Source organism: Phacochoerus africanus, chromosome 2 (assembly GCF_016906955.1).
Source record: "Phacochoerus africanus isolate WHEZ1 chromosome 2, ROS_Pafr_v1, whole genome shotgun sequence".
Taxonomy (NCBI): domain Eukaryota; kingdom Metazoa; phylum Chordata; class Mammalia; order Artiodactyla; family Suidae; genus Phacochoerus; species Phacochoerus africanus.
In genome coordinates this window covers 53,380,958-53,392,234 of record NC_062545.1, presented here as the reverse complement: position 1 = coordinate 53,392,234, position 11,277 = coordinate 53,380,958, and the positions used below count along the sequence as shown (strand labels likewise).

The window sequence follows — 11,277 nt, the reverse complement described above, 5'->3', positions numbered from 1 at the left end:
GGGAAGGAAGTGAGAAGCTCACACCTTGGCCAGAGATGAGGCACTCTCCAGTTGCACCTGTGGGAATCTGGTCAAAGTCTATGAGAACTGGCCATAGAAACAGTGTCTTCAGTAGAAGGTGGGGCCAAGAGGACTTTAAGTGATGCCCAAAGTGGTCACAGATGGATGGACTAGAACCTTTGCACAACTCAGATCCACTCTTTCTCTCCATTGACTCCAGTCTGTCACTGAGTCTCCTGCAAGGGGCTGGCCAGACACAATTTTTGCAAAAGCATTTGTGGAACTAGCTACAGCCCTGCTGCCACAGCTGGTCCCAAAACCTTGATAATAGTCATCATCTCTCTTCTCCACTACAGATTCTAAATTTCTCTCACACTTCGCCAGCATCTCAGTTGATCTAAGGTTGCTTGCCTGATAGAATGACCCAGACCTTCTTCCTCTAGGTTTGGTTTGCTTTGCCCTCATCAGGGCATAGTTGCTGTAACTGCTGATTCACTACATCACCTGGCACAAAACACCAAACATTAATCAAGCTCATGGATAGTCCTCCCTGTGTCCATTATATGGCAGTGCTCCAGGCTCTTTATGTTAATAAGGGCAGGTTAATCTTGCAAATATTAATTCCCTTTTGCTTGATGACCCAGGAATGAGGAGCCCAAATTGACTAGGTAATAGTCAAATTCTGTGGAACCCTTTTACTTAGTGCTCTGGTAGTCCTGATGAATGGCCATAAAGGCCCTTTGGGAAGAATAGGGAGAAAGTTTATTACTATTCTTATGGCATTACAGAGTTCCTCCTTAAGGGCACTTACCCTCCCTTTGAGTCCATGGTAGCTGGATCTGTGGAAATTAATTAAATCCAGAAATAGGGTGATGGATCTGGATCTTCCATTGTAATAGCTGATATTAGTATTCTGCTCACTAGATCTCTCCCCCCACCCCATTTTGTTCACACGCACGCATGCACGCATACACACACACACACACACACACACACACACACACCCCGAGTAATCAAATCACCCAATCAGCTGTCCATTTATCTCATCCCTCAAAACACGATGATTTATCAGCTCTTGGCACAGATTCCTGCAGGTCAGGACAACCTGATTGCTCCTACAGCCTTCCATTGCCAAAACTCACCCTCTGTCCACCAGTGCCGAATAGAAACATGGAGACAGAATTTTGGATGAAGGTGAAAAAAACAGCTTTTATTGCTTTGCCGGGAAAGGGAGGCCATAGCAAGCTAATGCCTCAAAAACTGTGCCCTCCCTTGGAGAAGAATGTTGGGAGTTTTATAGTTTAAAAGGAGAAAAACAAGGTTTCAGATAAAAATCAGGATCAGGGCAAACATGCACTATTCTTTTGTTGGGGGGATCTTAGTCATTAAAGCTGGCATCAGGAGATCTCAGCATGGTCCTGGTTGGTCTTCTGGGTTATAGCATCTTGACTTTTTCCACAATAACAGTCTTACTAAAATGTCATATTGATCAGAGATTCGAACAAACTGGAAAAGTTTCTGAAAACATCAGGCATAATCTTTAACTCACAGGCAATTTTGCTCAGGGTGCATAATCTTTAGCTCACAGGTGATTATGTTTAGGGTGCAATCAAACGAAGGAGAAACATAAGGAAAGGGCTCAAAGCTATTAATTTTAAACTCTGCATCCCCACCCTTCCCCAATCAGCAACTGTCTGAACTTGCCCTTCCAAATTTAGGGAAGGCCTTGAGGCTGAATGAGGCCCATTTCCTAAAAATAAGAAATGGGGGACACATAAAGGCTTTTGTGCCCAGGAGCCCTATAGGGACTTCCTTGGTTTCACTTCTGCCCATTTCAGTTATTATTACCATCTTACCTTTGATAGTTTTGTATTGTTATATGGGCACCGCCACTGAGAAATCTCGTAATTCCAATGATACTAGGGAGACAAGTTCTATGGCGAAAAGATATCACCAAGTTTTTTTACAGATGCTGACATCTCCCTCACCAATGAGTTCCTTATTGCCTTATTGAAGGGAATATCCTATGAGTTCTCATGGGGAGCAAAGTCAGGTGCTAGCTTCTAGATATCACATAAAAAATCTAATCTAACATTCCCATATCTGTGAGCCTTCTGACATCTTCCTTAATACTATGCCAAAGCAATTTTGGCATCTCATTTTCCTACCGGCCATTACGACATACAGACTTCAAGGAAACATCCCATCAGCAGATTAGGACAAGCTCGGATTGTTCTCACTAGCATTTTGAGCCCCAAGGCATGAGTGAATGTTCCTATGTCAATAGATTCTTCCTTATGCAGCCTAATTTTATCCTCCCTACTAGTTCAACTCTTTCCCAATGCACTCCTACAGGTGTTCCCCTCAGTCCTTTTAGTGTATATACCATGGGACCTGCACTTTATGTAAACCATTTCCTCCCAGATCAGGGATTGTTCTTCTCTCCCCCAGTGTCTGAGACCTGATCTGAGCCACTGGCATGAAGATGATGATTGGTGGTGGGGTTTGGATCCTGAAGAGGACAAGTGTTATCTTGTGAGTTGCCTTCCTCATATGAGGGTCTCTAATTCTTTTCAGGCTCTCAGGCAATAGGAGGATGCTCTCCTTTAGCAAGGAGAACAGGACAGCTTCTGCCAGTGTAGGGAGTTCAGGGAAACTTGGAAGTTTAAGATTCCCAGACTCATTGACCCAAATGTCCATATCCCCAGTTTAAGGATTTCAGTTTTCAACCAGGGCCCTAACTCAGGACACCCAAAAAGGCAATGCCTTCAGTCTCCTTTGCACCTATGCTGCAGGAAATGATGTTCTCCTCAAATGCTGGTAGAGGCCCTTGACATTTGCAATGTGCCTTGAGTTGTTCTGGGCTGACTGGAGCCAGCCATTTTCTTTATTGCAAAAAAATAAAATCCAGCCATCTCCATATCCTTACAATTACCACTGCTACCATATCATTCAAGTATAACAGTAAATATATGAGTCAGCCCTTCATTTTCCATCTGTACCTCTGTCCGATCAACCTCATATGAGAATTGCAGTAGCTATTTGCCACTGGTAACACCACCCCATTTTCCAGGACCAGTGGGTCTTCATTGCCATGTGACTATTCCATTACTCAGTTCCTAAATCCCATCCTAGCACTCTGTTGTCCAGGGCTAATCTTGATCTAGCATCTTTCCTAATGTTCCCTTGAAGCAGAACATGAGATAGAGCTCTGCATGACCATAATTTATTAAGGAATGGGTTGCCAAGTAGCAGGAGAGATGAATGAGAAGAATGACATAGAAAAGGATGGAAATCTAATACAAAAATGTGCCCTCAAGTTGGCCACTGGACCACAGAGGATGTTCTGATTAGTCTTATGAAATGAGTATCAATACTGTTCAGGGTCAATAGGGTGAATCATTTGTTCATCAGCTCCAGCCCCCACTGATAAAGGATGGGTCTGTGAGATTATGTTCCCCACACTGGACTGTCAATTTGCAAGTATTGAGCACTGAATAGTTTCCCTCAAGGATCAGAGAAGCCCCATGGATCAGAAAGCAAGAGGTTCACACTGCAGGCTCCAGTTAGACACAGAGTTGAGTTGCACCTGTATATGGCTAATCAAAGCCTGAGTGGAAATAGTTCCCAGCAGCTGTGGCTAGAGTATAAAGTGAGGCCAAGACGATTTGAGCCTAATGCATATTTGTGAATTAATGTAAAAGAGGCCTAATTTGTAAGAAGTTTCCTAATAGGGATGGATGGGAAAGCAACCCAGTGAACTATAGAGTTGGAATTTATCATTATCCCATACCTACACCAAACAAAGGTAAAACATTTTGAAATTTACTCATATACATTACCTATATGTCACTGAACGAGAGCTAAAAAATACAGAGAGAGATTGAGGGCTGAGAGAAGTGGTTGTGATTTAGCAGCCTGTATTCTCACCATTTGATATAGCATATGTAAATCAGCTTTCCATGAGCCATGTGGAGAGTCCAGAAAGTAGCTGGGCTTGAGCCAATTTCTAATATTCTCCCAAAGAAGTGTCCTGGGTAAGGACACTCCAGCAGTAAGAAATGGTTCAACAGGGGGTGTGAGGCATAGGTTGCTTATGATAGAAGCTTCAGAAAGGAGTGATAGAAAAATTGAGCCAGAACTGGATTCTATCCCTTAGGGGGTCCTCTGAAGAATCCACACTTTCATTCCACAATCGTAAACATCTGGATATCTGACCCAAGGAGGGCAATGGAACCAGACTTCTGGCTACCTAGCTAGCCAGAAAGCAGACACAACCAATAAGAAAAAGACTGTGACCTCACCCAATGAAGAAAAGAGACATCTTCCCTTCCCACCATCCCTCTATCCCTCTAGATCTTAAGAGGGAGAAATTTTGTGTAAAAAGTGGATCAGTCCCCCCTTCATTTCAAGCCTTTCCAAATACAAAAATACTATGAATTACTTATGAAAGTTCAGTTTGAAACTGTTTTGACAAGATTTAATAATTAGAAATTGCTAAAAAGTTATAGAAGCTAAAATTTGTCTAAGATGATAAGAAAGGGAAACAGAAGTATTGTAGTGGGGGAGGGGCCCTCCCAGAACAAAGGGAAGGCAACATACACCACCCCGTCTATGCCTGCATGTGCAACTCTGTGGCAGTGTGACATAATCAGTATCCATGTGCACAAGTGCAACTATGTAACACGAACTCTAATCAGAATTTACAGGATGTATGTTACCTTATAAGGGGGACAAAGGTACCAAAGTGCAGCAGGAAACCTAAAGGGGGTATATAAAGCAATGCCCACTGTGTTTGGGGCTCAGCCTTTGTATATAAATCCACTGAGCCAGTGCTGGCACAAATAAATGCTGCTTCCTGGTAAAATGCCTTGGTGTCCCATCTCTCTGTATGTAAGTCTTGTAACAGTATTCAACACAGCATTGTTAAAAGGAGTGATCATTAAAAATAAAACAACTTCATGTTTATACTCCAAAGAGTTTAGGTGTCTCAGAATACTGGCTGTAGTCCAGCCTGTTGGGTGATTTTCTTGAGTTATGGTCAAAGGCTCCTGGGTATTTTATTAGGTAGACATGCTCCAAGGACATCAGAGCAAAGCAGTTGAAAATATAACTGACCCTTGAAGAACAGTGAGGCATTGGAGGTGCCCAGCTCCCCTCCCCAAGCCAAAACTCCTCGTGTAAATTTCAAGCTCTCTGTCCAAAATTCTACATCTGTGAATTTAACCAAGCTCAGATCCTTTGCTACTGTAGCAGGAACTTAGGAAAAAAAAAATCGATTTTTCATTCTGTGTTGTTCACAGGTCAACTATACTGGCAAATGATTTGGAAGATTGAGAGAATGGAAGTTGGATAAGCAAGTGAAAACGAGAATTCTGAAAACCACTGTCAGGCAAGTTACTTAACCTCTGTGCCTCAATTTTCTCATCTGTAAAATGGGGATAACACGGAGACAGACGCTTGTGCTTCTTTTCACATGGCTTCCTTCTCACTGAAAAGGGCCTGTCTCCTCTTTATCAACTCTTGCTGTCTTTTACGCGTCCTTTAAGTGGTTTTGTAGGAGAAAATGTCCCAATAAAAATGTAGAAAGGAGAGACCCCTGCCATGATGACTAAGCAAAGTCTAGCCAACTGCCCCAACCACCCCTCCCCCACAATCTGCTTCTGTAAATTTGTTTTCACATCTACTACCTTGCCTGACGTCACTCTGGTCCAACTAGCCAAGCTTGGACCCAGAAGAAGTAGCCCATAAAAGCCTTGTGAAACCCTTCTTCCGGGCTCAGACTCGAGATCAATCTCCTCCGAGCTCGCCGGCATAATAAAGCTGAGTTCTCCAACTCTCTGAGTGCTTGCTTGGTTTCTCGCTGGGTAAAAGAGCTGATCCACTGCAGCCACAGAGCTGCTGGAGCTAGTACGCTACAGCCACATGGCTGTCACCAGAGCTGATACGCTGCAGCGCAGGGCTGCTGGGTAGCTGCCGTAACATTTCAGGTTTCAGTTTACCCTTCATCTCCTCTAGGAAGCTTTTTCCATCTTCCCAGGGGTTGAGGTGTTTTACAATACTCTACTTCTCCTACAAGAGCTGTGGTCATACAGAATCGCAACTGTCCAATCACTTGTCTACCTGCTACATTAGACCAAAGACTCTTTCAGGGCAGGGATTATGACTATCTTAATCCACTTAGCACATATTAGAAACAAAAATATAAATTGAACTGAATTGCCTTGTAGATTGTAAGGATTAAATGAAATGCATGTGCAGTTCCTATCAACTTCAATGCTCAGTAAATACTAGCTTTAAAAATCTCTATTATTATTCAAATCTTCATCACAGGGTACAGCTCCTGACGTGTACACAATTGTATCTCTATAAACACTTGCTGAATGAAAAGTTCAGGCTGGACATGATGAGGTCCTTAACTATGTCTACCAGCAGCAATGCTTTTGAGAAATAAAATATTGCCTGCCATATCAGTAAACAAAAAGACGTCATGGTCAAGTCGAGTGCAGCTACCTCCAAGGGTGAGCTGGGGAGCCCTGAGGGAACTCAGGAAGGAAACAAAGAATACCTGCCATCTAGCAGCCATCAGACTGCAGCCACTCCCAAGGGTGAGCCCTGAGGAAACTCAGGCTGTGAAAACACAGGATATTGGCCCAAGATAGCTGTGGTGCTTATCAAAGGAATGATTTCAGTGAACCCAGAACTTACATCTTCGCATACATAGAAAAATGCTAAATTCCTTAAGATAGCTGTTTTCTGTTATTAGCAGTAATCTTTTGTTCCTACTATCTGCCCTTTATTGCAAAACTCCTATAAATCCCAGCTCCTCACCTCACCTCCTTGTGAAACCAAGCATGGCCCTGTGGGGCTCCTGGGCACAAAAGCCTTTCTGTGTCCTCCATTTCTTATTTTTAGGAAATGGGTCTCATTCAGCCTCCAGGGCCTTCCCTGAGTCCCAAGAAGTTCAAACAGTTACTAATCAGGGAAGGGAGGGGATGAAAAGACAATGGAGGAACTCTCAAGCAACTATACTGCAAACTTGGGGCAGGGTCCTGGTTCCCCCTCAAAGAACACACATAAGATGTAGGCATCTTGTACACCTGAAAGAAAAGTTCATATTCCTTATGCTCCTTTAGGAAATGAACAGCTTAAAACTGAAGTTTGGAGCCCTTTCCTTGTGCTTCTCCCTCACTTGATTAGGCACCCTGAATACAGTCACCTGTGAGCTAAGATTCTAGCACCTGATGTTTTTCAGGAACTTCTCTAGTTTGTTCTAGTTGCTCATCAGTATAACCCTTTTCATGAGCATTGCTATTCTAGAAAAAATCAAGATGCTATAACCCAGAAGACCACCACCAGGATCATTCTGAGCTCTCCTGACACTAGCTTTGACGATTCCCTCAAAGAAACAAGAATGCATCTTTGCCCAACCCTGATTCTTCCCTGAAATTTTGTTTCTCTCTTTTTAGACTATTAAACGGCCGCCACAATTGTTCTTCAAGGGAGGGCACAATCTTTAAGGCATTAGCCTGCTATGGCCTCCTTTGCCTGGCAAAGCAATAAAAGCTTTTTTTTTCCTTCACCCAAAACTCTGTCTCCCCCTGTTTTTATTAGGCACCAATGGACAGTGGCTAAGTTTCCCCAACACTTGGAGCAGTTTTCCTGGGGTTACTTGAGATGCTGCCTCCTGGGATTAAGTCCTCAGTTTTATCCACCAAATAAAACGAAACTCTCAACTTTCAGGTGTACATATTTTTTTTAGTCAATACTTTCAACTGCAATCCATTTTACTTTAAATATCCTAAATGGGGTCCTGTCAAACTCTAACGGATGTTGTGTTTTTATTTTTATTTTTTCAGAGGAAGAAACAGCAAAAATAAAAAATTCAAGAAAGTAATTGTAAGAGGCCACTATAGAATGGAGGTGGAGGTGGGGGTTGGAGGGGTGGGAAACCATAGAAATGCTCCAATATGGGTTAGGGCTTGGGGGTTTGGGGGCTTAAGGTGTTTCTGTGTATTTTCCAAGTCTTGTCCACTAGATGGTGGAACAGAGTCCCTAGGCTGACAACAGAGTTCTTCCGCAAAGCTTAGAGTGTACCAACGCCCACACAGCGCTTTGCACGCAAAGGAAATCACTCAATAAGTTAAATTTTTTCTAGGCTTTCGCTTGGAGAGCAGAAAGCTGAAACTACAGGAGAGGGGAAGATTAGGAAGAGGGGAAGAGAAGTGATGAGAAATGCGGAACTACAAGGACCAAGGGAGTTAAACTACATTTCCCAGGAAGCTACGGGTGGATCAGCCACACTCATCACGCCTGTTCCGGCTCTCGTGACCCCGTCGTGCATCCACTAACCAAGGAGCGCAGAGAGGGCCCAGGAGTCTCTAGCGCTGCAGCAGCGACGACTCCTAACCCGCCAGATTATTCGGCCGAGCCACGGCCACTCCAACCTGCGCTGGCCCAGAGGAAAACACACTAACAGCTCTCAGTTGGCGCCGCAAGCCACGTGACACGTTTGGGTCATGTGACCCTGAAACCTGGCGGCTTAAGTCTGTTACCCCGGCAACTGCTGTGCCCCGGTCGACCTCCGGAAAAGCGCGGAATTCAGAGGCGAAGGTAGGTGAGGCGTGAATGCTACCTTCCAGCTCGGCTGAGTGGGGCCAAGACTGTGCTCAGACCTGCTTCTCAGGGTTTTAGTTTCGGGTCACTCCCCTTCTCCGCCCTGGCTCCCTTGCAGGTGCGTCTTTGTCTTCCTGCTGACTCCGGAACCCGCGTTTCCCGGGGCCGGGGACCCTTTGGGTGGGACCCGCCTTTAACCCAGAATCTGGGGCCAAGACCTTAACCAGCGCCACTCTGAACTGAACAGAAATGCAAATTAGAGGGAGGGGCTGTTATTGTGCAGGTTGGGCAAAGTATTGTCCAGGTCTACGTAGGCCGCCTCTGCAAAAGGAAGCCGAATTTTAGCTGCCTCTAGGAGTTACAACCCAGAAGCTGGCGCAGATCCGAAGTTTGAGTCTTTAGGGAGACGGGGGAGTTTAGCGTTGCAAGTCACCGTTTCATAGTTTTATTGACTTTCCCTTTCTCAGAATAAACATAACTTGTTTTAATTTGAATACTCCTTTAGCTTTGTTTTATGTGGAGTCAATCTACCTTTTTTTTTGGGGCCGCACATGCGGCATATGTAAGTTCCCAGCCAGGAATGGAATCTCAGTTGCAGCTGGGGCAACTTCGGATCCTTAACTCACTGTGCTGGGGGCGGGAGGGGTAAGGTGGGGGTGGGGCGCGGTGGGTGGGTAATGGAACCCACTCCTCAGCAGCCACCCTTACCCTTACCCGCTGCAGAGACAAAACTGGATCCTTACCTCCCTGTGCTACAGCGGAACTCCAGGTAGATTCGAAATCTTAATAAGTCAATCCAGAAATTTGTATCTGGAAACGTCCCCATATAAGCAAACAGTCTGTTTTGCAACTTTTAGTATGAATTGATAACTAACTGAATGGTAAGGCAGCACAAACTCTGTCCTGGGCTTTGCAAAAGGGAAGCAGGTCTTTGGGACTTGTTAATTTACACTTTTTAACAGATACACACTAATGTGCAAAGATTTAATGTTTTGGAGGCTATTCTAACAATTGGTTGTTAAGAATGAAAATATAGGTCTGAATTCTAAGTACAAGGCAAACTGTGAAAGCTGATTTTCCACGTTAAGTTTTATTAATGAACTGGAAATCACTGTACAGCGTCTTAATCAATATCTGTGTGTATATGCTAGAGAAATGTCTGAAGTTCAAGTCTGGCTGTTTTTATGATGTGATATGGATTTTCTTAAAGGATATTTATGATCTCTTGCCATTTAGTGTTTCCAACAGTGTACATACTTTGGAATGTTTACTTTGGGAAGTGAAAATTATTGATAATGGCCCACTCTTCCAAAGAAGAGCTAGATGAAGAGTTTGAACAGTTCATGAAAGAGGTAAGTGTAAATTTTTTAAAGTTGTTTTTCGGATTTGTCATAAGAAACTTGTTCTGGAGTTCCCATCGTGGCGCAGTGGTTTACGAATCCGACTAGGAACCATGAGGTTGCAGGTTCGGTCCCTGCCCTTGCTCAGTGGGTTAACGATCCGGCGTTGCCGTGAGCTGTGGTGTAGGTCGCAGATGCGGCTCGGATCCCGCGTTGCTGTGGCTCTGGCGTAGGCTGGTGGCTACGGCTCCGATTAGATCCCTAGCCTGGGAAATCTCCATATGCCGCGGGAGCAGCCCAAGAAATAGCAATAAGACAAAAAAAAAGAGAAACTTGTTCTTTGATGCTTTCACCTCTAAGACACAATCAGTCTATCACCAAGCTCTGTCATCTCTCTCCAGAATGTATTTATCATCCCTCTAGTTCTCTCCCTGCTCACTGCCACCCTCCTAGTCTAGGGCACCATGTCACGTAAGCTCCTGCAGCAGTTCCCAAGCACAGTCCCAGCATTCTTTTGTCACACTGCAGTGAGCATGGTCTGGCGCAAAATCAGACTCTGTTCCTCTTCAATGTAGAACACTCTGTTGGCCTCCGATCACATAAAAAATAGAATCCAAATTCCTTACTGTGGTTTACAAAGCACCCGGTGATTTTGCTCAGGTCCACCTCCCTAATTTTATACAACTCTTCCGCCTTATGCATGAAGTAGTAGCATTTTTTCTCCTGCAGATATGCAAAGCTCATTTCATATTAAGAGCTTTGTTCTACCTGGTTCTCTTCTTAAAAATTACTACCCGTGGAGTTCCCACTGAGGCACAGTGGACTAAGAACCTACTGCAGCAGCTGGGGTCGCTGGAGAGGTGCAGGTTCAATCCCTGTCCCAGCACAGTGGGTTAAAAAGGGTCCAGCATTACCACAACTACAGCATAGGTCTTAGCTGCAGCTCAGATTCAATTCCTGGCCCAGGGAACTTCCATATGCCTCAGGTTCAGCCACTTAAAAAAAAAAAAAAAAATTACTACCTAAGAGAGGATTTTTTTTTTCTGCTGATCCAGTAAAAAAGTAACCATCAAGTCCCTTCTTAGTATAACTTGTACTTAAATCTCCGTGTAGCTCTTAGAACCATTCATTATTTTACTTGTTAAGCTCTATTATCTACGGCCCATTATAAGAATGAATGTCTGTGACATGACAGTTGTACTTTTTAATTGTTGTTGATATACAATATAATATTAGTTTCAGGTGTACATCATAGTGATTCTACATTTTTATAGATTATACTCCATTTAAAGTTATAATAAAATGCTGGCTATATTCCCTG

General features: G+C 43.9%; 1 protein-coding gene across 3 annotated transcripts in view; it reads left to right on the top strand.

The window, feature by feature from the left end:
• Positions 1-8,351: 8,351 nt before the first annotated feature.
• Positions 8,352-11,277, top strand: part of CEP162 (centrosomal protein 162) — a 108,969-nt gene continuing 106,043 nt past the window's right edge. For 2 of the 3 annotated variants that reach the window (XM_047760495.1, XM_047760476.1), the window contains exons 1-2: positions 8,352-8,613; positions 9,853-9,968. In XM_047760495.1, coding sequence (XP_047616451.1) covers positions 9,912-9,968 — 57 coding nt within the window. In that variant the 5' untranslated portion in view covers positions 8,352-8,613; positions 9,853-9,911. The other variant, XM_047760485.1, reaches the window with a different exon arrangement.